The 24061-nt window shown below is 36.7% G+C and overlaps 1 protein-coding gene across 2 annotated transcripts in view; it reads left to right on the top strand.

The window, feature by feature from the left end:
• The window catches only part of Spase25 (Signal peptidase complex subunit Spase25), a 74351-nt gene extending 51196 nt beyond the window's left edge, over positions 1-23155 (top strand). The window contains exons 4-5 of one of the 2 annotated variants that reach the window (XM_090375124.1): positions 2656-2790; positions 22841-23155. In XM_090375124.1, coding sequence (XP_090231250.1) covers positions 2656-2790; positions 22841-23027 — 322 coding nt within the window. In that variant the 3' untranslated portion in view covers positions 23028-23155. The remainder of the gene's footprint in view (positions 1-2655; positions 2791-22840) is intronic. The other variant, XM_090375123.1, reaches the window with a different exon arrangement.
• The last annotated feature ends 906 nt before the right edge of the window (positions 23156-24061 follow it).

The following is a 24061-nucleotide window of genomic DNA, read 5'->3' as shown; positions in this document are numbered from 1 at the left end:
GATCTGGCTAGGACAGTTGTCCCCTCCTAATGATAGAAAATACAATAACAGGCCAACATTTAGCAAGTCTTTTGATTGTAGGGTATAAAGTTAGCCATCTAGACCCTACATGGTGCAATAAATTCTCAGTCTTCACCAAGAAAGTCAATATTTTTAGCTCTTCAGTGCATTTTGCAGGAGAAGAAAAGTGATTACATATCTTAACAACAAGACTTGCAATATCAATCTGTAGTTTGTCACCAGTTTGTTTGGCACAGTTGTACAAAATATGTGCAAGACAATGACAATTAGCATGTTGAATATTTGAGTTTAGTAGTTTTAATTTCTGGAAAACTGAATTGTGCTTTGCAAAATTAACACTAGCATTGTCTCCAGAATAAGAGAAAATATTATCAATGCCTAATGAATTTTCCAGGGGTCTTCTTTGAATTTTTTGAGATATTGTAGCTATTTTCATCCGGGTCATTATAAAAATCTAGGACTTTGTATTCTACACCATGTTTTGGTGTCCAATACTTTAATGCAGTTGGGAACAGTCTTGTATGGTTGTGGTTTGAAGCATCACTTGCCACAGAATAAAAAGGAAGAGTGTTAACATATCCTTCAAGAATATTTAAATTTAGCATATTTATGATTTCCTTTACAGAGTTGCTGCTAAAACTTCAGTTATAATCACTTCAGGTTTTGTAGGGCTGCAAAATGTTTTTTTGGATATTTCATCATTAAATATAAAACCATTTAATTTCGTTCCACAGTTGAATGATCTGTAAGAATGCTCATTCTCTACAGCAGGGGTCAGCAAACATTTTCTATAAAGGGCCAGATATTAAATATTTTAGAATTTGTGGGTCAATAGGCAAAATCGAGGATATTATGTAGATACTAGCAGTACCCCTTGTGAAAATTTCGCAATTGGTAGCAGAGTTTTTCTCTAGCTGTTCTAAAGAAATGTGGTGCTCATGTAGTATCAATATATATGTGTAAATGTATTCAGCATTGGTCTTTCAAAACGATCCTGAACGCATTTGCAGAAATACAAGAGGCTTGTTTCTCCTTTGCTGCAATTTACATTCAACATGACCAGTTAGAGTAGCATTTTGACTGTGACACTTCTAAAACCTTAAATTACTTACCTTAAATAACCTCAAAACAGAAAACAAATAAACTCGAAATTGATAACAATAATGATAAAATGATGAGTTCTGAATGTATTAAATGTAACGAATGACAATGAGCTCACGTGTGCAATGTGGGGACATATAGTGAGCTGTGAAGGAATCCTAATGATTAGTTCTTTCTTTTCAGGTAGACAGTGCTAGTAGAGAATTTAGCAATTGGTAGCAGAGTATTATTATTTGTTTATTTATTTATTATTATTATTTTTTTTTCCAGACCAAAGCACGCGATTGTGTGAGTGTGCAAATTGTTAAATAGTTGAAGTGCAAATTGTTAATAAGAAAAAAATGCCTTATCAACTTAGACAACTGTTTGTTTAATAGTTAACATCTTCCTGTGGCTCTATCTATGAAGTGAATGTTGAACTATTCTCGTTTGTAGTACAACACTGGCCCCATTACATAAAATAAAACTATTTGGAAGTTTTAAATTTTAACAACTTTGTGCGCACTTAGGAAGAAATATCTTCAATTTGAGACCACTTCCAGTCCAATCTGTTAAGCCTATCATTTGCACTGATGGAGTAAAGAAAATGGCTTCCGTATTCAATATATAGATTATGTCGATATTATATTACAATAAGAGAAAACAAATTTCCACTAATTTTTTATTGATGAAATTCAAAATGTAATTATAATAATTGAGTACAGTTTTCTGGAATACAGGTCTACTAATGAGAAGAATGGAATACTTTTTTTGGGAAAATATTTCGCTTAATTGGGGTTAGTGTTCCCTATCATCAAAATCGATTGTAAATGTTCATCTGTTAATGCTGATCTGTAATGAGATTTTATGTATTTCATCTTTGAAAATGTCTTTTCATGCAGATAGGTAGTGCCAAATACTGATATCAATCCAGGAGCATGTTGATTTTTTTTTTTCAATCATTTAAAAATGTAAAAACCATCTTTAGCTCGCAGGCTGTACAAAAATGGGGAAAGGGCTGGATTTGTCCCATGGGCCATAGTTTGCTGGGCCCTGCTCTACAGCATGATATATTTGAGCTAGCTCAGTAGTCATAACTGTATCGGCGTTAGTGTCTTGACTAGATTTTATAAACATATATAGCAATTGATTTTGACTGACCTGATTATGGAGTTGTTGAACTTTCTGCTCTCTTCAGTATCTTTCGTGAAACAATATCCAGAAAAGAAATCCACAGACAGAAAAATGGTAGTGAACTAATGCTTAAAAGCATACTGTACTGATAAACAATTCTACAGCTGTATTTTAATAAAACAGTGTATTTTATAAATGAAATTTAATTTCTGGTGCAGTGTGGATTTTAAAAAAAAAAAAAAAAAAAAACATGCCTGAAAGCTGTTTTTATAATTTTCTACTATTTTGGTTTCTATTTCAAACTTGCAGATATTTTGATTATAGCATTTTTAGAGCAGAGAATATAGTGTGGCAGTGAAACTGTAAGCAATATATTTTTTCACTCCAAAAATGAATTTGCACCTTGACTGTGATATTTACATATTTCATCCTAATGGGTCTTCTAACTTTGTACACAACTTTCATTGAAAAAGGAATATTCATGGTTGCTATTCATAAGGACTCTACTGGTATGGATCCTGATAACGTTTGGACAGTTAGTTCATCTTTAAAAAGGCAAGTAATTTAATTGCTTTCTAATTATAATAAGAATTTGTTATTTGAAAAAAAGCTAAGAATGTTTTACATTAATAATTGCAATTTCAGTATTATGTTATTTTGAGATCTCAATCCTTTGTTCAGTTTATATGTTTGAAGATAGTTATAATTAAGTCCTCATTTCCATGACGAATGCTACATTTTTGTAGAGTATGATGTTCATCATCATATTTTATATGTACAGTCTTTTAAGATCTGGTTGTGCAAAATGCTTTGTGGACTTTATTGTAGAAATTACTACTAGAAATGTAGGTAATAACTTCCATTTTTGGATATACTTTTTTCATTAATGCAACCCTTCCTCCCTCCCAAAAGAAATAATTAAGGAGGAGGGGAGGGTTGTATGCTGTTGGGTTTAAGGTCTATCAGCATCTTAGACCGTATTGCATAATCGTGTATTATGCCTGTATAAGTGTGTTCATCAGCTTCTTTTTTTGTTGTGTGGACTGAAAAACCTGGAAAAACTCATGAGGAAAATTTTCTCTCTCTCAGATCAGTTAAGTACAGCCTTGGTTGTTGGTTGACATCTTTTTGAAATTCCTCCAGTCATTGGCGCCTCCATAGCCAGATGGGCAGGAGCAGCAGTGCGTAGCACACACACTTCTTGATTAGACCGGGGTTTGATCCTGTGCCCACCAAATACAGAGTATGTGGAAAGGTCAGGAAATGACCACCGCATATCCCCGGAGCAATATGGCCTTAGTTGCTAATGCTCCTAAAAACCAAATAACAATAACCTCCAGTCATGGACAGGGCTTGAATCTAGACCTCTCCAAATGAGTCAGAAGTGGCGAAACTGCTAAACAGTCACTGGCAGCATTGCATACAAAAACCAAATTAATTCACAGAGATGAATTTCCAGATTCAGTTTGATAACTGGGAATGTTTAATTCATAAAAAATGGTACAGTAGTACAAAAATTTTTATAAGTTAATGTTTTTAAATGTATATCAAGCACATAGAGAATCAGTATAGAACTGTTACATGTTAATGTAATAGTTCTATACTGATGGTGAAAGAATGAAATAAGAAAACACATGTTACGTGTAAGTTCTTATTATATTTTTTCACCTTTTGTTCTTTTTTATTTGTTGTTGGATTTTATAGTTCAAATTTCATGTTTTTTTTTGTAAACTTCTTATTTTGTTAAATCTAAGGTAAGACAAGTCAAAACACAGTTTTGTGTACTGTATTTATTGTTAACAATTAAAAAAAAATGCAATTTACAGTTTAAAATCTTAATATTAGTTACAAGTTCGATTTTGCATATAAAATTTAAAAGAGAAAATACAATTTAATATACCAGTCTTAATTTCACAAAATATCAGACAAATCCAACAAAAGCACACAGTTGCCTATTGTGTGCTTTTGTTGCTAACAAAGTTAAAGCAAGACCTAAGGCATTTTGACTTCAGAAGTAGTATGTTTTTGTGTTAAAATGAAAACACGTACAAGAAAAGTGCATAAACTGATTTCATTATTGAGCTGCCCTTTTGAGTTGTTGCAGCTTGACCTTTTATATCTTCCTTGGAGATAAACATGAAATGCATCTGTTATATTATGCAAAATTTTGAGATAATAAGCACAGGGGAGAAGGCTGTTTTCTTACGTACCTTATCTGCTAAAGAACTTTATGGTCACTTGATTACTGTTTTCCCAAAATAAAACACATGACATTTTGGTAGCACATTTGCTGTGTTATAACTCTTTCCTTCCATAAAATGAATCATAAATTATATAAGCTACTAACAATTTTGCTGCTTTTCCTTCTATCTCAAACATTAAAAGTCAACAACAAATATATTGAGCAGGTGCTCCATCTTTTTTCTTTAAATAGTTTTTTTTTTTTTTTTTCATTCATCTACCGATAAACATAGTTGAGGTTTTAACAATGTGCAAATTTTTGGATTTATTGTAGAAACCCTGAAGTTGCTATATGTGGGCTTGCATGTGCATTTATTTTTAATCACAGTATAGTGATTAGAAAACAGGCCTTGAACTATATAATATCTAGTAACAACCGACAGACTGGTTTAAGTTAAACATTAGATCGTATGTATAGCTTAGCTTAATTTTCAGCACTCACCTCATAGTAATCCGCTTAGCGTGGAGGGTTTTATCACATACATAGTGGTTATAGGATTCTAATACTTTACAGGGATTATGGGTTTTAAAATTAAGTTATGGGCTGAAGGAAAGTGCACCTTCCATGGTTGCCTAATTAAATTAAATTAAGAGAAAAAAAGGAAATATATAAGCTAATAATCGCGCACGAGCGACTTTCGAGTTTCCTCGTCTTCAGTTAGCTATAGTGGAGGGGGGGGAAGAGAGCGCGCTTGTCTTATATACGGGTTGGGTTCCCGAAATGCATTTCAGTGCACGTGGAAACTTGATACGTGCTAAATTCCAAATGGGAGAGAAATTGGCGGGAATCTTTTTGTTTAACACATTGAGTGATGTATGGCGCTTAAACCATTCAATAACGAGGGCTTCGTTTTCAAGGATTTTGTAGCTAGAATTTAATTTATTAAATATTTATTTATTAAATAAATATTTAATAATTTTTAATAATTTATTAAATATTTAATTTATATAAATTTAATAAATTAAGCTAAGCTATACATACGATCTAGTTATTACATTACAGCACATAAGGACTCCTTAAAATATCAAGAGTCAATTTAACACAAATCCTTTAACTATATATTACACCTCTTCCGCACGCCTATCATTTCCACATTTTCCCCAATGCATTCAGATCTGCACGATAGGAAACTCCATTTCACAAAACTATTAGTAGAATACTTTTCCAACAAACTCCACATCACATTCTTAAAGAAATGTCTTATATATGACATAATCCCCAATTTCGCTCGTATCTGCACCAAAAACACTGTTAAAAAATACCCTTTTATCATACACCAAGCCTCCATTGCCATAATTAAAGCCGAATTACGGAAAAGATACAGAGAAAAATATCTCCTTTTAGATCAAATACATACCCTTAAATTCAAACTTAAAAGAGAACTAACCCCCACGACTTGGTACGATTACGTACAACAGAACAACACACGAATTCAAGCAACTTTAAATCAGATTACCCAAAAGCACTCCAAGAAATGGGATACACTCACTAGGAGACACAAAAAACTCCCCACAAACTCAGTTGTTAACATCTCCACACAAACATTTTCCCCTAACGAACTTGCCAGTCTAGAATACGGATTCAATTTCGCCATTAACAGCAACAACTACCCAGTTAAAGACGCCATGATAGAAATACAAACCAAACTTGATAACCACCCAGATAAATATCGAATCATACATGAAACTAACGCTGTTTTTAACTCCCAATTAACCAGTAAACCTAACATTCCCCAACAACAATTAATCCACATACGAGACTTCATAAAAACCCCGAACATTATAATACAAAAGGCAGACAAAGGGGACACCATCGCAATCATGGACAAAAGCACATATACAAAGAAAATGTTACACATCTTATCAGATTCAACAACATACAGAATTTGCAACACGTTTAATATTAACAAGCTTAAAAATAAACTTGATGGGATCCTAAGAAGACTCAGAGCCAACAAACAAATTAATTTACATACCCTCCAGCAAATAGGCATACGCAATAACATTCTCCCACACATATTTGGAATAGTCAAACTCCATAAACAAGATTACCCTTTAAGGCCCATCGTTTCTTATAAACAGTCCGCCTATGCTAACCTATCCATATTCCTGGTCAAAATCATTTCACCTTTAATGAGATTTTCTCGGTTCAGGGTCCACAACACTAAACAAGCACACGAATGCATAACTTCCATAACCATATCTGAAAACGATATTCTCGCGTCCTTCGACGTCGTCTCCCTATACACAAACGTACACATCGAATCCATGCTACTGGCCCTTAAAGATCTATTAATCAAAGACGACACATTAACAAAACATACCGACTTAAACATTAATGATATTTTAGAACTCACATCACTGTTACTTGACGCCAAACAATTTAAATTCCAAAACAACGTCTACGAACAAATTTTCGGCCTTCCCATGGGCCTCGGTATCTCTGCCCCTTTATCCGAGATCTACCTCGCATCTATCGAAGAAAAAATTCTCCAACCCTTTCCCCCAGGAATTAAACTATACATGAGGTATGCAGATGACGTCCTCTTAATAGGCAACAGAACCACCATCGATACTTTACTGAACACCTTTAACACAACACATGAAAGACTCAAATTCACCCTCGAAGTAGAAAACGATAATAAAATTAATTTTCTAAACCTCACTGTATACAAAATAAACACATCTTTAGGCACCAAAATATACAGAAAAAACACACATACAGGTAAATTCTTACATTACCACTCACACCACCCTCTATACATCAAAAAAGCAGTTATATACAACCAGATATACAACGCTGTAAAATATAGCCACACACAAACAGACCTATCTATAGAATTACAATACCTCACCAAAAAAATTCATCGACAGAAAATACCCACCACAACTAATAAAAGAAACCATCACCAAAGTTCATAATAACACTAATAACCCAAACAAAATTATTAACCACGTGAACAAGAATAAGACACAAAAACCCCTTATCGCGCTCCCATATCATCAACAATACGCTAGAAGACTTCAACAGATTTTTAAAAATACAGATATAAAATTAATATTCACATCGTATAACAAATTAAGTTCCAAATTCAATTCATACAAGACAACACACGAGTACGAGACACACGATTACTACAACATTATATATTTGATCAGATGCCAATCAGATTGCCAAGCATGTTACATAGGTAGTACAACAGCAAAATTCGGGACATCAAAAATCGCGAACACGCGTGCATACTACCACTTTAATAGCTTCAAAACTAACTCAGCAAGTACAGAACTAACACAACACGTCCAATCTCAAAATCACAACCCACTCATCGATTCAGCCATCACAGTAATTAAATTAAATTCTAGCTACAAAATCCTTGAAAACGAAGCTCTCGTTATTGAATGGTTTAAGCGCCATACATCACTCAACGTGTTAAACAAAAAGATTCCCGCCAATTTCTCCCCCATTTGGAATTTAGCACGTATCAAGTTTCCACATGCACTGAAATGCATTTCGGGAACCCAACCCGTATATAAGACAAGCGCGCTCTCTTCCCCCCCCTCCACTATAGCTAACTGAAGACGAGGAAACTCGAAAGTCGCTCGTGCGCGATTATTAGCTTATATATTTCCTTTTTTTCTCTTAATTTAATTTAATTAGGCAACCATGGAAGGTGCACTTTCCTTTCTTAAAAATTTTTCTACAGCCCATAACTTAATTTTAAAACCCATAATCCCTGTAAAGTATTAGAATCCTATAACCACTATGTATGTGATAAAACCCTCCACGCTAAGCGGATTACTATGAGGTGAGTGCTGAAAATTAAGCTAAGCTATACATACGATCTAGTTATTACATTACAGCACATAAGGACTCCTTAAAATATCAAGAGTTAAACATTATTAAAATAAATAGATATAAAATAAAAGCATTAAAATATATATAAATAATAAAATAGAAGCTTTCATGGCGAGGTGTCCCTTCATCAGCTGGTCGGTGACTGGTGTACTTGAATATATGCATTGGGTAAAATAACAGAAGCTGACTGGGCATGATTGTAAATCACACCTCTGGTACCAGTAATGCAGCATTACGTATGCATAAGGAATGCTAGTGCTCATCGCACTGTAATATGGCAGACTCCATAATGGGGTGCATGTGCACTCCCCTATTATGATTCTTAGTACTGTTACAGCTGACTATGTGCATGTACAAGAAAATTTTGTTCTCAAGCCATGAGCACTATCAGGGATCAAAGTTATGCTTCTCAACCCAATGATTGTGTTGAGCCGTGTAACCCTGATCCCTGACGCAGCTTTCAAACTGTCAACTATTCACGTGATTACTGCCAGTACTCATGGCTCGGAGCACTGCACATAGTCAGCTCTAACAGTACTATGAATCGTAATAGTGGAGTGCACATGCACTCCATTATGGAGTGTGCCATATTGCAGTGCAATGAGCACCAGCATTCCTTACGCATACGTAATGCTGCATTACCAGCACCAGAGGTGTGATTTACGATCATGCCAAGTCAACTTCTGTTACTTTACCCAATGAATATGTATATACTCAGTACACCATTCACCGATCAGCTGATGAAAGCCCTGAAAGCTTCTATTTTATTATTTATATATATTTTAATAAAGTTTAACTTAAACTAGTCTGTCTGTCATTACTTATATAGTGATAAGCAGCCAGACATTCAAGGCCTGTTTTCTAATGTTCGTCTAATGTGTGGCCCTTATGTGTATGGTGTTACTGTTAGTTGGCAGAAGTTGTTTTTGTCAGAAGCTCGCAATAGACAATTCATGTTTTGCACATCGCTGAAAAGCCCATCGTATTATTCCAAGAGGATTTAGATACAGGGAGCCTTTTTCTTGCGATTGTATGAGTTGTGTCTGCTTAAATTTTGGTTTGAGAACTTTAGGAATTTGAATCAGCAGTGTGAATCAAGTATTGAAGATAGTTATCATTGATAAAGCCAGGCTCGTGCAGGAGTTAAGTGGTTTGGGTTCTCCTTCCACATTATCTGTTATTGTTTGTGTTTTATGTTCTCAAGCCATACGTGTTTATCATTTGCACGAACAAAAAAAATTTAATGCTTTGCTAAGTTGATCTGAGGAACAAACTGACCATCTAATTATGGCATGAAATTTGCTATTCTTCCTTCATCATCATCAGCCATTTTCAATCCACTGCAGGATGAAGGCCTCTCCAGCAGCTTTCCAGTTCCTTCTGTTTTGAGCACTGGCCATCCATTTACTACACAAAAACTCATGAATTTCATCTATCCATCTCCGCCTTTGTCTTCCAGGTTTTCTTCTAGCTCCTCTTGGGTACCATTCTGTTATTTTCTTAGTCCATCTGTCATCATGTCTTCGAGCTATGTGTCCTGCCCAAGACCATTTTAGTTCTTTAGTTTTGATAAGAATGTCCTTTACTTGAGTTTGCTGCCTAATCCATGTGTTTCTCTTCTTATCTAACAGTCTGATTCCCAATATAATTCGTTCCATTCTTTGCTGTGTAGTTCTTAGCTTCTCTTCCATTCTTTTGGTGAGTGCCCAAGTTTCACTTCCATAAGTCATGGTGGGGAGTATACATTGATTCATTATTTTACGTTTCAGACAAACTGGGATATTGCTCTTCAGTATGTGACTATATTTCCTGAATGCTATCCATCCAAAATTTAGTCTTCTCTTGACTTCCAGCCATTTATTATTATTACAGCTAATAACTTGTCCCAGATAAGTATATGACTCCACCTTTTCAATTACTGCTCCTTCAATCATTATTTCCCTTTCTGTGACATACTTGTTCATCATTACTTTTGTTTTAGCCATATTCATCTTTAGTCCAAAATCCTTACTAACTGTGCATAACTGATTAAGATTTTCCTCTAATTCTTTGGGATCGTGGCTTATGACCACAATGTCATCTGCAAATCGTAAATGGTTTAGGTACTCTCCGTTCACATTGACTCCTTTCTGCGACCAGTCTAATCTTCTGAAAGCTTCCTCAAGGGCAGCAGTAAACAGCTTCGGAGATATTGTGTCTCCTTGTCGAACTCCTTTCTCGATTTTAAATTTGCTACTGTCTTTGTCTAGTCTAATAAAGGATGTAGCACTCTCATATATTTTCTTCAAAATCATAATATATGGAGTATCTATGCCTTGTCTTTCCAGTGCCCGAAACATTGCCTTATGCTGTATGGAGTCAAATGCCTTTTCGTAATCCACAAATGCCAGGCATAATGGTGTTTTATATTCATTTGCTTTCTCCATTAGCTGTGATATTACGTGAAGGTGATCCATAGTTGAGAATCCTGTCCTAAAGCCAGCTTGCTCTTTCGGTTGATTCTCATCAAGTATTCTTTCTAATCTGTTAGTAATGACCCTTGTGAACAACTTGTAGATATGGGATAACAAGCTAATTGGTCTATACTTTCCAATTTCTGATTTATCTCCTTTCTTATGCAGCAAAACTATGATTGCATTATTCCACTGCTTAGGCATCGCACCTTTTCTAGTGCACTTTGTGAAGAGCCTTGCCAGTTTTTGTGTTATGTCTCTTCCTCCCAATTTTAACAACTCTACAGTAACTTCATCTTCCCCCGGGGCTTTCCGATTCTTCATTTTCTTCAATGCATGTTCTACCTCATCAGGAAGAATATCGGGTATGTCGTATGTGTTGCTACTTTGCAATCCATCTTCCCCACTGCTGGCATCATTCCCTCGCTCCTTGTATAATTCTCTATAGTAGTCTTCTGCTATTTGAATTATGCCTTCTCTGCTGTTTATAAGTACACCATTGCTATTCTTCAGTTTCAGTATCATTTGTCTTTCTGTATTACTGCTCATGGCTGCTGATTTAAATCCTTTGTTTTCCCTTAATTCTACTTTTCTTGTGTTAAATCTTATGTCCTCTCTGAGTCCTTTCTAATGGCTTTGCATAACTCAGTATACTCAATTTTCTCCCTATCAGTGTTTTTCTTGCTCTTCATTTGTTGTCTTTGGTTCATCATGACAAGTGTTTCTTGACTAATTTTTTCTTCTTTGGATTTCTGTTTCCCTATAGGTTTCTTGGGCTTTATCACTTTCAAAAAGTTGTAATATTCCTCGTCGATATCTTGGTCCTCAGCAGTCTGCAGAAGCTCATACTTGTTCTTAAGTTCCAGTACATACTGCTTTTTCTCCTCTTCTGTTATCTCAAAGACCTTTGTATTATTTACTCGAGTCAGTTTTTTCCTTTCCTTTCCTACGTCTATATCAAGTGTACATCTTACCATTCTGTGATCACTTCCAACATTTACCTTATTCAGGACAGTAACATCATTCACAATATATCTTCTGTTAGTGAGGATGAAGTCGGTTTCATTAGTTGTTAATCCATTTGGACTCTTCCATGTCCACTTTCTCTTCACCCTTTTCTTGAAAAAAGTGTTCATTACTGACATTCCTTGAGATTCTGCAAATTCCACAAGTCTTTCACCTCTTTTATTTCTTTCACCAATTCCAAAATTTCCTATAGTTCCTCTTTCTGCGCTGTTTTGCCTTTTTCCAACCTTAGCATTGAAGTCCCCCATAATAATAGTGTAGTGGGTTTTCTGCTCATCTAGAAGACTCTCAATTTCAGTGTACATTTCTTCAACCTCTTCATCATCATGGCTCGATGTTGGTGCATAAATCATTATAATCTTTACCTTGTACCTCTTAGAAATCTTGAGTATTAGTCTTGACACCCTTGGTGATGTACTTTTGAATTCCAAAATGTTGTTTTTAAAATCTTTATGGACCAGAAACCCAACTCCACCTTCACTCCTTTCACTGTTTCCATTGGTGTACAGCAGATTTCCACTTGATAAACTTATAAGTGATTCATTTCTTCTTCTTGTTTCAGCCAAACCGATGATATTCCAATTCACATTTTCTAATTCCTTTTCCAGCTCTAATATCCTGTCTTCACCGATGAGTGATCGTACGTTATAACAGGCCAAGTTCAATTTCCGTGCATGGCAGCCTGGTTGTACCCAGAGATTCTTAGCACCCTCTGCTTCCACTGTGATCCTCTCGCTGCCGTAAGAGGGAGAGTGAAAGCTGCTGGGGACTGAGGGCCATTTGTATTGTTGTGCTCTCATTGCTGGAGGGTTTGGTCTTTTCCTCTTCACGCTGACCAGGCATCTTGAAGAGAACCACTCTACACGTTCCTTGCCACCTAAGTGACGTAACAGGGCTTACCATCGAGAAGGTGTGCATGAGTGGATTTTAGGGAGGCAGGCCAACCGGACTTCTCCTAAATCTTCTGTAATAGAGAGATATTGGATCCATCAGTATTTTAGGCTGAGTGTCTGATAACACACAGGATACCTGTTCCCCCTCTAAGCCCCTTCCTTGGAAACCCCCTATTACCCAACTGGCTATGGGAGTGGAATCTTCACTTGACCGATTACTTGCAGAGTCTGCAGATTAAATTCGCTTTAGGACTTCCATCTTTATGTTCAACCTACTGTTACCAATCTCAGGTATTATCAATAGGAAGCCCTTACTTCCTTTTGCAAAGATGATAGCATTGTAATCTTACCTGCTGATAAAGGGCAAGTGCACTCTCTCGTTTGCAAGGTTGTAAAGTCTTATGAATCTATACAGGATTCTCCCATCAAGGTATTGGGGAAGTTGGAATCCAAAGTCAATAAGCTTGTGTATGCCTGGCTTCTTTCTAACAAGATTTCAAAAAATGTTGGAAACTCCATGCAACAGGTTGCCAGCTTCCGCAATTTTATGGACTCCCGAAGATCCATAAACCTCGTATTCCCTTGTGGCCTATTGTTTCTGTTTTAACATGCCTACAAATGAACTTTCCAATTACACTGCCAGGTTGGTAGCACCCCTTGTTGGGAGAACTGACCATACTGTGCCTAGCAGCATGCATTTTGTACATATTATTCAGGATTTTATCATTTCTGAGGGTGAGGTCATGGTTTCCTTTGATGTGGTCTCTTTTTCTCTGTGCAGCAAGCTGTTGCTTGTGTGAGGCAGCTTTTGGATGGGGATGCTACCTTGAAGGACAGGACCTTGCTCTCTACTGATGGTATTTGTACTGCCCTCAATTTGTGTTTGACTGGTAGCACAATCATGTTTAACGACTTTGTTTCATCAGATTCAAGGTACAGCTATGGGTGCCCCTGTCAGTTCCATCATAGCTAATATTGCTATGGTATAACTTGAGAGTCGTATATTTTTTAACCTTCCATGACTACTATGTCTTTTCTGGGTGATTCCATGTCAAGTGGCCTAATTTTGAAGATGGTCCCTGCTTGACCATCTTCAATTTTGTTGAAACTTGGTGTAGATGTTTAAACAGGTTTCCAAAGAAGCTGTGCAAATATTCAGTTCAATGTATAGTATGCTTGAGGCACCAGCACCTTTTTTTTTGTGGAGGTCACTTGTGTTACACAGAGCAAATTATAAAAAAATTTCAAAGTTTTAAGTGTTACTGTTGCACAACATTGAGAGGCAGTGCTCTGGAACTTGGTATACCTAGTTAACTTTTAGCAAAGGATGCAAAACTTTTGGTGTCCAGGCTCAAAAACCTTAATTTTTAACAATGTGGTCTAAAATTGGCACCAAAAATTTGTCACGACAAATTTAAGCAAGACTTTTGAAATAAAAACCTTTGGTACCTTCTTCTTTGGGCATTCCATTTAACATCTGCATGAATTCAGCCCAACTAAATATGTGCTCTTATACTTGTTTGCTGGCTGAGATATTTTCCTTCAAAGATACTCAAAATTTGAAAGTCAAATTTTGACCTATCTTTAGGGGCAAATATCTTAATGTGGGACACCTTCAATTCTCTTGTTTTTGCCACCATTGGAAAGAGCAGGTTTTAAGACCAACAAGAATCATGGTTTTTCAGTTTTGTCTTGCTACTTATGGCCTTAAACATTTTATATTTTCCACATAATATTTGCATACTTATTTGATGATGAAGTTTCACATCTCAATAAGGACAGAACTATGGTATTTACAAGTTGTTGTTATTTGGTTTTTAGGAGCATTAGCAACTAAAGCCATATTGCTCCGGGATATGCGGTGGTCATTCCCTGACCTTTCCGCATCCTCCATATTTGGTGGTGACGGGCTCGAACCCTTGTCTAATCAAGAAGTGTGTGCTACGCACTGCTGCTCCTTCCTTGGCTACGGAGGTGCCGGTATTTACAAGAGTGAAATTTTCTGCAATTACTCTGCCCTCTGGTTTAAGCAGAAAGGATATATTGCCAATGCACAAAAAGATCTGTATTTTTTTACAATGAGGGTGCAAATGGCAAGAAAAGAAATTTCATGTGTTTCTTTAGTGCAAGTTCCCAAGCCTGAAAAGTGGTCTTTATTCAGGATTTCAAGCATAAAGATGATGTTCTATTGGTTTCTAAGCTTGAAAGAAGTTAACTGCAACAAAATTTATTTAAAACACAATAAAATTTGAAATAAGCAAGTGAGTGTGAAGATACTGAATCACTGCTTCGTAATGGACTGGAATTTTTCATTGATGGTTGATATTATTACTTCAGGCAAGCTATATTGTAGTCTCATTGTTGTTTTTGGAGCTGGAAGATTGGCAATAATTTGTTGTTCAGGAATCCAGCAAACATCTTGTCTATCAGGCCATGAAATCAGCAAGCTGCTCCATGAGGATGCATGAAATTTACCAATACATCATGTTCTTCAAACGAAATTTCACAAATATTTCCAATCCACCAATTATTGTCATAAATAAATGTAATCAATGGACACTGCTCATCGTGGACTAATGTTATTAGTGGAGTCCCTTATTTGGGTCCATTATTGTTTTCTGTATTTATAAATGATATTGATGATGGTATATCAAGCTTAATGTTCAAGTTTGCAGACAATACAAAGGTTGGCAGGGCTGTTAAGGACACTACTGACGCTATGCTGCTACAACAGGATCTGGAAAGGTTGAGCAGATTGGGCTGAGAGGTGGCAAATGAAGTTTAACATTGACAAATGTAAAGTACTACATATGGGAAACAGTAACCCCAGAATAACGTATCAACTCTGTGGTACTACACTGACAGTGGTGGAGAATGAAAAGGACCTGGGGGTAATTGTGCATGCAGATATGAAGTTCTCTGAACAGTGCAGACGGGCTGCAAGAGTAGCTCATGGTGTCTTGTCAATGATATACAGGAATTTTTCTAGCAGGGATAAGGAGGTGATTATTCCCTTGTTTAAGGCAATGGTCAGGCCACACCTTGAGTACTGTATACAGGTCTGGAGGCCTCATTTCAAGAAGGATGTAGAGCTGCTGAAACGAGTACAGAGAAGGGGAACAAGATTAATGAATGTAACAAAGGGTTGCTCTTACAAAGAAAGGCTTAAGTTTTGCAAATTACAGTGTCTGGAGACTAGGCACCGGCGAGGTGTATAAGGTCTTGAATGGTTTGAATCCCATCGGCATTTCCTCAATGCCGATGGGATTCTTCCTTTTGCTCAGAATAATCACCTAAGAGGGCATAAATTCAAATTGAGGAAGGACAGATGTAGGATAGATGTGCAGAAATTTGCCTTTAGCCAGTGGGTAGTTGGTTGGTGGAACAGACTTCCATCCCTTGTTGTGGAAGTTGATAGCCTAAATAAATTTAAGGCTCGGCTGGACTGGTATTTCGAACGAATGAAGGGGTGAAATGGGAGTGTGTTGTTTTTTTTTTTGGCTGATGCTGCATAAGCTTGCTTTCTTGCATCAAATGCCTCCACTAATGCTAATACAGGCAATGTATTGGCCAGGTTGTAAATTGACAGTTGGCCCCAATTGAATATTGGTTTCACTGGTCTGATCTACATGAGCTACAAATGATGATGGTGTGTCATTTGATACTCTGCAAACACAAATCTTTCTTGCATCAATAGGAATGAAGTGATGATTTTCTCTTGTTCCAGCAATAGTATGACCGTCTATGAATCTTTTCTCTTGAAATGGCCTTACTTGCTCAATTTCCTCTTTAGAAGCAAAACAGAATTTTATTCCAGTCACACTTGTCACAAAATTGAAACGTTTCTTGGTGTCAGGATTTGGTTTTCAATTGGGTGTTAGAGATTTACACGTGCTGCCAATCATTTTATTGTTCCACCAGTTCCATCACATGGTGACTTGCCATGGCTAGTGCCAAAGAAACTCCATTCAGCACTGATATCAAAATCCTTCTGATGATGACACAAGTTAATAAAATGCTTGAAATTCTTGTATTGAGCTGCAGAACCATCACTGAAGTAGTAAATGTGCCTTATTTCTGTCATGAAACTCTTCAAATATTCAATTAAGTTGGTTAGAAAAACATGCACTGCAATTGTGTCATGTCGAGGGCAGTCACTGATTGTGCAGAAACTTATATTCTGAAGTTCAACATCCTTGTAATAAATGACAAATGGATGCAATGTAGCCTGGCTATTCTCCCAGTAGAACCCTTGAACAACATCTTACACAACAAATGAATAATTTTCTGCAAAATCCATCAAGATGACCAATTCTCCTGTCATTAGGCTTTCCTTTGTTGACTTCAAATGGTAGCTTTGGTGTTTAGCAATGTAGGAAAGGTTAAATATCTTTGAACTCAACTCTTCAATAAAATCTTCTGTTGTTAATTGCTTTGTGTCCAGTGTATCTCTGTCAGTGTCTATCCATTGCTTGAATTCAATAATATCTTCTGGTTCATTGTTTTCAAAAATATTCTCTAGAGACTTTTCTAATTCATATATTCTTGGACATTTTTTACACTGATGAATCATACAATCTTTTGACTCCAAATCACAGACTGTTTTACCAATGAGAACCTTGTAATCACATTCAACAGGATTTGCTGCTAGCATTAACTTGACATTTTGATGGATTGTGCATACACATACAGAATGTGTTCCTGGTTCACCAACTGTGACACACCACTTGGGTCAAAGTTCACAAAATTTAGAAAATCCAATATCAGACCCATTTCTATCTCGATAAGTTATAAACATTTCCTTCAAGTTGCTGAGTAGCAGTCGCTTTTGTATTTGCATTTTTATTCCATCTGCATTTCTAATGGAAATGTAATCTTTCTTTCCAGGGCATATCCGACTAAATTCATCATCTTCAAAAAATTCCATCACCTTTTGCTTTACTTGCTCAGAAAGCTTTTTTCCAGGTATGGCCCTGATTCCTTATTCTGCTTTAAGTTTTCTAGCTTTCTTACCATTCTTTCTGAGACACTAAACTCTTCCATTATTTTCTTTATGGACCAACTAACTGGAGCTAATGTTAATATTTGAAGTATTTCTGAATGACTTCATACCATCAACAATTCTTTCAGCAGCTCATTGTAATCTAAGCAGTTTCCACACTGATGACTTGCACTTGGTTCCATGATGAGATTTGGATCCAAGCCACCAATAGATGCAATTTTACTGGCAATTACATCTTTTACTTGACTTGCCTTCCTTTTGCCATAGCCTTGTGAGTCTCTCTTAGCCATTCGCTGAAATTTCAGAGGAAAAATACCAATGGCCGTCAGACTTGTGTTCAAGCTTTCAGTCACATGCATTTTGTCGTCATGGTCTGATCCAGATGAAGTTGATGTTCCTGTTGCTGTTTTTTTTTTTTTTTTTTAATGTAAACCCCAAACACGAGAGGTATTAGAACCCATAGTTCTTAGTACCGTGCTTGGGCTGGAGGTTGAAAAGACGAAAGAAGATATTTGTTGACATTGGACTTGAACTTCTGTAGACTGTAATTTTCAGGAAATACGTATGAAGGAAGGTTGTTCCAGAAAATGGCAGTTGAATGAATAAATGAGGAAGATGAAAAGTTGGTTCTGTGAGTTTGAAGTTTGACAGTAAATGGATGTTGGCTGGTAGCGGCACGTGTTCGGACTGTTTTGAAAGAGAGAGCAGGAATTATAGAAGCCAATTCAGAAGAACAGTGCCGATGGAAATATCTGTAGAAGAGGCATGCAGCAGAAACAGTATGTCTATGAGACAGCGAGTGTAGAGACTCTGTTAGAGATGAATCATTAATTAACCTAACTGCCCTCTTCTGAACAGAATCAAGAAGCCTGAGAGAGGTTTTGGGGGCACCACCCCAGATGTGGAACAATATTCCATGGTAGGACGGATTTGCGATTTATACAGAGTGAGCAGCTGTTTGGAAGAAAAGTAATGCCAAGAGCGAAAGAGAAAATCAAGTTTTTTAGATGCAGAGGAAGAAATATTTGTAATGTGCTTGTGCCAAGAGAGATTAGAAGTCAGGGTAATCCCCAAAAGAGATATAGCATTTTGCCTAGAAATCGGAGTGTCACTAAAGATAAGCATAGGAGCAGAAGAATCCTTTTTGCGAGATCTAAGACAAGACTGAGTTTAAGAAGGGTTGAAATCAACTAAGTTGTCTTTGCCCCACTGGAGTATTACCTGAAGATCGGCATTTAAGGAATTGGTAGCAGATTTTCAAGAAGTTGAAGCTGATTGAGCAGGACAAGGTTTCTTAAAATGGAAAGTGGAATGCAATGTGCTATCATCGGCAAAACTGTATAGGATTTCCAGTCAATGGAAGGTCATTAATATACAAGAGGAAAAGAACTGAACCTTGGGGGACACTAGTGAAGTTAGAAGACAGAGAGCCAGCTACCATTACCCTCAGTGAGCGATCAGAGAGAAAACTGGATAACCAATTACAAAAAACAGTTGGCAAACCATAAGATATGGAAGCTTGTTTGGAAGACCTTTATGCCAAACATGATCGAAAGCCTTTGAGATGTCAAGAGCAACTGCTTGTGTTTCACCAAACTTTTCCATTGAATTAGTCCATAAATGGGTAATATAAGCCAGAATATCACCAGTGGATCGACACTGACGGAATCCATACTGCCGATCGTTGATCAGACAGAAGGTTTCTAGGTAGTTTAAGAGTTGGCTGTTGATTGATTTCTCCATTACTTTAGAAAGAGTAGAAGTAATTGCAATGGAATGATAATTGGATGGGAGGAATTTGTCACCCTTTTTAGGAACTAGCTGGATATGAGCAAACTTCCAAGCAGAAGGAAAAACACCTTTGGAATAAGAAAGTGAAAAAGGTGGCAAAGAACAAGAGTAAGTTCAGAAGCACAGGTTTTGAAAACAAGTGGAGAAATACCATCGGGACCTGGAGTTTTTCTTAGCATCAAAATTCGTCAAAATCCTTCTGACATCCTTTTGACGGAAGACCACAGGAGGCATTGAATGGAGCATGTTGGGAATGGTGGGAGGTGTTTTATCAAGATCATTAATACATGATTTGGAAGAAAAATGGGATGCTGGTAGGGCAGCTTTATCCTTGGATGAAGTGACAACAGAACCATCTGGTTTGGACAGAGGTGGGAGCAAAGATGGGCAAAAGTTGCGGCCAATAGCTTTTGGCAAGAGACCAGAATGCTCGGCTGCCATTAGGGCAATAAGCAAGTTTTCTACTCTTAGCCTGTTCAAACTCTAGTTTGGACTGATTAATAACTGCTTTACAATTGTTGCGAGCTTTGGTGCAAGCAGAAAATGAAACTGTAGAAACAAGCTAATTATGATATGAAATGTTGTTCTCTTGAACAGCCTTAGCACATTTATTGGAAAACCAAGGTTTAGATAAAGAATGAGATTTTAAAGTGGAGTGTGCAATAAAGGATTCCATTCCTACAAGAATAATTTCACTGACATGATCTGAGCAAACGTTGACATCAGAATTTTTGAAACAGTAATCCGACCAGGGAAAAAAAGAAAAGAAATCTTGCGGGTCATCCCATTTTGCATTCTTGTAATGCCAAACAATATGAGGTTGGGAATAGTCATGAGATAAAGGCTCCATAGGAGAAGAGACAATCACCAAGTTGTGATCTGAGGTGCCTAAAGGACCATGTACTTAGAAGGGTTGTTTGTGAGAAAAAGATCAAGCGTGTTGGCTGTATGGTTAGGATTGTCCGGTATTCTTGTAGGTAAATGAACAATCTGTGCAAGGTTATTAGTAATTGTAAAAGCCTCAGCATTTCGAACAGTCGGGTCAGTTTGACTAGAAAATGGAAGCCATCTGGAGCTGTGAACATTAAAGTCACCAAGGAAAATTACCTCACTGTTAGGAGAGTTGGACTGGAGAAAGTCAAGATGCAAAGAGCTCCAAGGTATTAGTGGAGTTGGGAGAACGGTAGAGACAACATATGAATTTGACACAATGAGGTAGAGAGATTTTAAGCCAGGGGAGATTCCAAATCTGACAAGGAATATCGGAACGGACATATGCACAAGTACCACCTTTGAGGCGAAGGAATCATACAGCAAATAATTTGGGCAACTGAGATGAGCAGTAGTTGAATCAACTGATAACTGAAATTCTTTCAGAAAAAGTACATGGGGTTTGCCAGACTGTAAGTGGAAATGGACATCATTGAGATTAGAATTGAGAGCACATATATTTGTGAAATGAATTAGGAAGTGTTTGGGAGGTTTAGATCTTTTTGCAGATAAGTTTACTCTATTAGTTTGCCAATTCATGGTGTATTCAATAGTAAGAAAAAGTGGTGGGACATGCTGTATGAAGTAATGAAATTTTTGGATATGGCATACACGTGATAAGAATATACCCAGATCCTTGACATAACGTGGCCTCGACAATGCACCCCCCCGCGTACACACTACTCGGACTCCCTCCAGTCACTATCTGGCAGAGTAGAGGTAGCAAGATTATACACTAGCTGATCTAGAAGCCTCCTAAAGAGTTACCAATAGGTTCGGTCCGGTGTACTAACTAGCGGCCAGCCTGTGAACACCGTTTTAGAGCTGTACCCTCGAAATGTAAGGAAGATTGGATCTCGCCACGATGTTCATCATGACCTCAAAAGTTATCAATCATACTGCATGATGGAAGAGATGGGGAAGGGTTGACCGGAACTTAGCTCTGGAGACTAAACATGGGTTCCACCATTTCAAGCCTTCAATAAGCAAAGTGGTGGTATTGCACCGGTTGATGAGTCATCCACCACCTAGTAGGTGTGGGCGCTACACCTCGACCCCTGCTTACGTTGGTTCACACCTGGGTGCTGACCCACCATGTGCTTGTGCATGGAGGTTATACCCAGGATTACTAACAGTCCCACCATTGTGAAGGTGCAAGCAGAGGATTTGGCTCACCGTTCAGACTTTGCTAAAATTGGGTCCACTATGGAACTGATATTTGGGTGACTTGAGTGTCACCCGAATATCAGTTCCATCAGCGTTTTAGACTCCCAGGTAGCAAGTACAGCTTGTCTGGCATATCTGAGAGAATGTCTGTGACAACCTCAAGGACCAAAGTTACTCTTTTCGGCATGATGGGCATAGCTTCTGGCCTGATTTTATATATACCTTTGTTAGGTCTTTCAGGTAGTCTGCCATTGACAAATCAATTGGTTGTAAACTTTTTTATGCCATATGATTTTTCTTCCTGAAAGGATTGCAACATGAACACTGCAAAAATTCAAATTTTGTCAAAAGCAAAGCTTCATTATGTAGACATTGTCTTCTTCACCCAGTTTTAACCCACAATTTCGACCCATCAGCTGTTGTTCTTCAAATTCAAATTCTTTAAATAATTTTAACTAATAAAAAAAATACAATTTCAGAATTTCGTGTTATTGAAGGCTTTGTAAGTGGATGATATGAAGCAACAGAGTTGGAATGTTCATATAGCCAGCTGCAGATTTATGTGAAATAAGCTCTCACAGAGTAGTTGAAATTTAGTATGTTTCAATTGTTTGCACATTCACCAGTAGCAATTTGTATGTTGGTAAAATGCATGTGGCTCTGTAGCTTGAATCTAATGTCATGTATTGTTAGCAGCAAACGAGATTATGCATTATTGATTGTGGCAGTTCAGACCAGTGAGCTTGTAGCAGGTTGCCAGTATAAAAGTTTTTGTAATTTGTTTTCTAACTGCTGTTGGTTAAGAAAGACTTTTGCAGACTCACTGAACAAATGGGTGATGCAGGACTAAATTGTATTTAGCATACCACCTATTGAAGTAAGAAAACATTAAACAAGGCTCTTGGTCCAAACTTAATTATGGAAAGGTATCATATTGTTATATAGAAGTAAAATTACAAACAATGCTTGTTGTGTTCCATGGTTTGCAAGAAAATTTTGTTATATAGAAAATTTTATTTGTAGAGGGGATTTAATTGTATTTTTGAAATTTGTAGTGAAAGTATTAGGGCATTATACATTTGTAAAGGTGACTCTGGTTCATTAATATATTATTACTTTGAGATTTTTTATAAATATATTTTTGTTAACCATCCTTTAAGAAATAACTTTATGATGTTATTTTTAGGTTTGATGATATGTATCACTTAGTGATATCTTATACTGATGGCCACACAAAGCTGACACGGGAAACTTCACTAACAAAGTCAATTAGCAGTTGGTTTGATGAAAATGGAACTCTTGTATTTGATTTATTTGAGCCAGAAGTAACGAAGCTTCATTCGAGTTTGCTTCCCGAGCGAAAACACAAATAATGTTTTCACAATAGAAATATGTATTTTGTCAATACTTTTTAATATAGTTCTGTTGATGTATATTGTTGTCTACTGAGTTTATATATTACTCGGTTTGGACAGGTGCAAATAAACTCTTTTATTAATGATCTATATTCTTTTTTATTTTAAAGATTTTAAAACCTGAGGGAGAGAAAGGGCTGAGAATGTGGATGAAATAAAATATTCCTTCATCAACACTTAACCTAATCCATTATTGTGCCAAAGAAAAATACTACAAATAACATTTATTTCATATTCACCACTGGCCATTAATTGTTTCTCAGTCTGCATTTCAGGTACACATTATGATAATGTATAAGAAGCATAGCTAGTAAAAATGTTTTGTTCGTGGATTTATGATTTCCAGCTTTTACTTACAAGTCTCTTATGCCTATGATTTGATGTTTTCCACTAGATATGCCTAAAGGCTTCAAATTCAGTGAGGTTTGGTGTGTGTGTGTGTGCGCGCGCGCGCGCCATATGCAGAGTCATTATTGTTATTGAGATTAATACCATCCCCCCCCCCTTTAGATGAAGTGAAATATTCAATATTTTTTAACTACCAGAAATCATAGTTTATGAAGATGGATCTGCAAATAATTCAGCTAAATAATTCCCCATAAAGAGAGATGTGATCTTTAAATTTTTGGCTTCTTATGCTATTATGTATACTTTAAGAGAACTGCATATAACTGAGAAATCATAACAGATGCCTGTGTATTGAGAAAAAAAAAAGTATATTATTTGTTTGCTATTCAAATTTAAATTTTAATATCAATTATATTTCAGTATCTTTCACAGGCTAATTTTTCTCACTTGAAGAAACAGATGTACAGTTGAATCTCCCAAATCCCAGCAATCTTGGGACCTGTTCTTTGCTGGATCTTGGAAATTGACAGATTTTGGGTGGTTATATATTATAGTCCAAAATGAAAAATATTGCGTATCTATACTAAACTTATTTTACTGTATAAGCATGAACATCAAAAGAAAGGTAATATAAATTGCACGGG

Source organism: Mastigoproctus giganteus, chromosome 6, assembly GCF_048544385.1.
Source record: "Mastigoproctus giganteus isolate SK-2022 chromosome 6, ASM4854438v1, whole genome shotgun sequence".
Lineage (NCBI taxonomy): Eukaryota > Metazoa > Arthropoda > Arachnida > Uropygi > Thelyphonidae > Mastigoproctus > Mastigoproctus giganteus.
The sequence above is the reverse complement of the archived record's forward strand: the minus strand, read 5'-3'. Positions and strand labels throughout refer to the sequence as shown.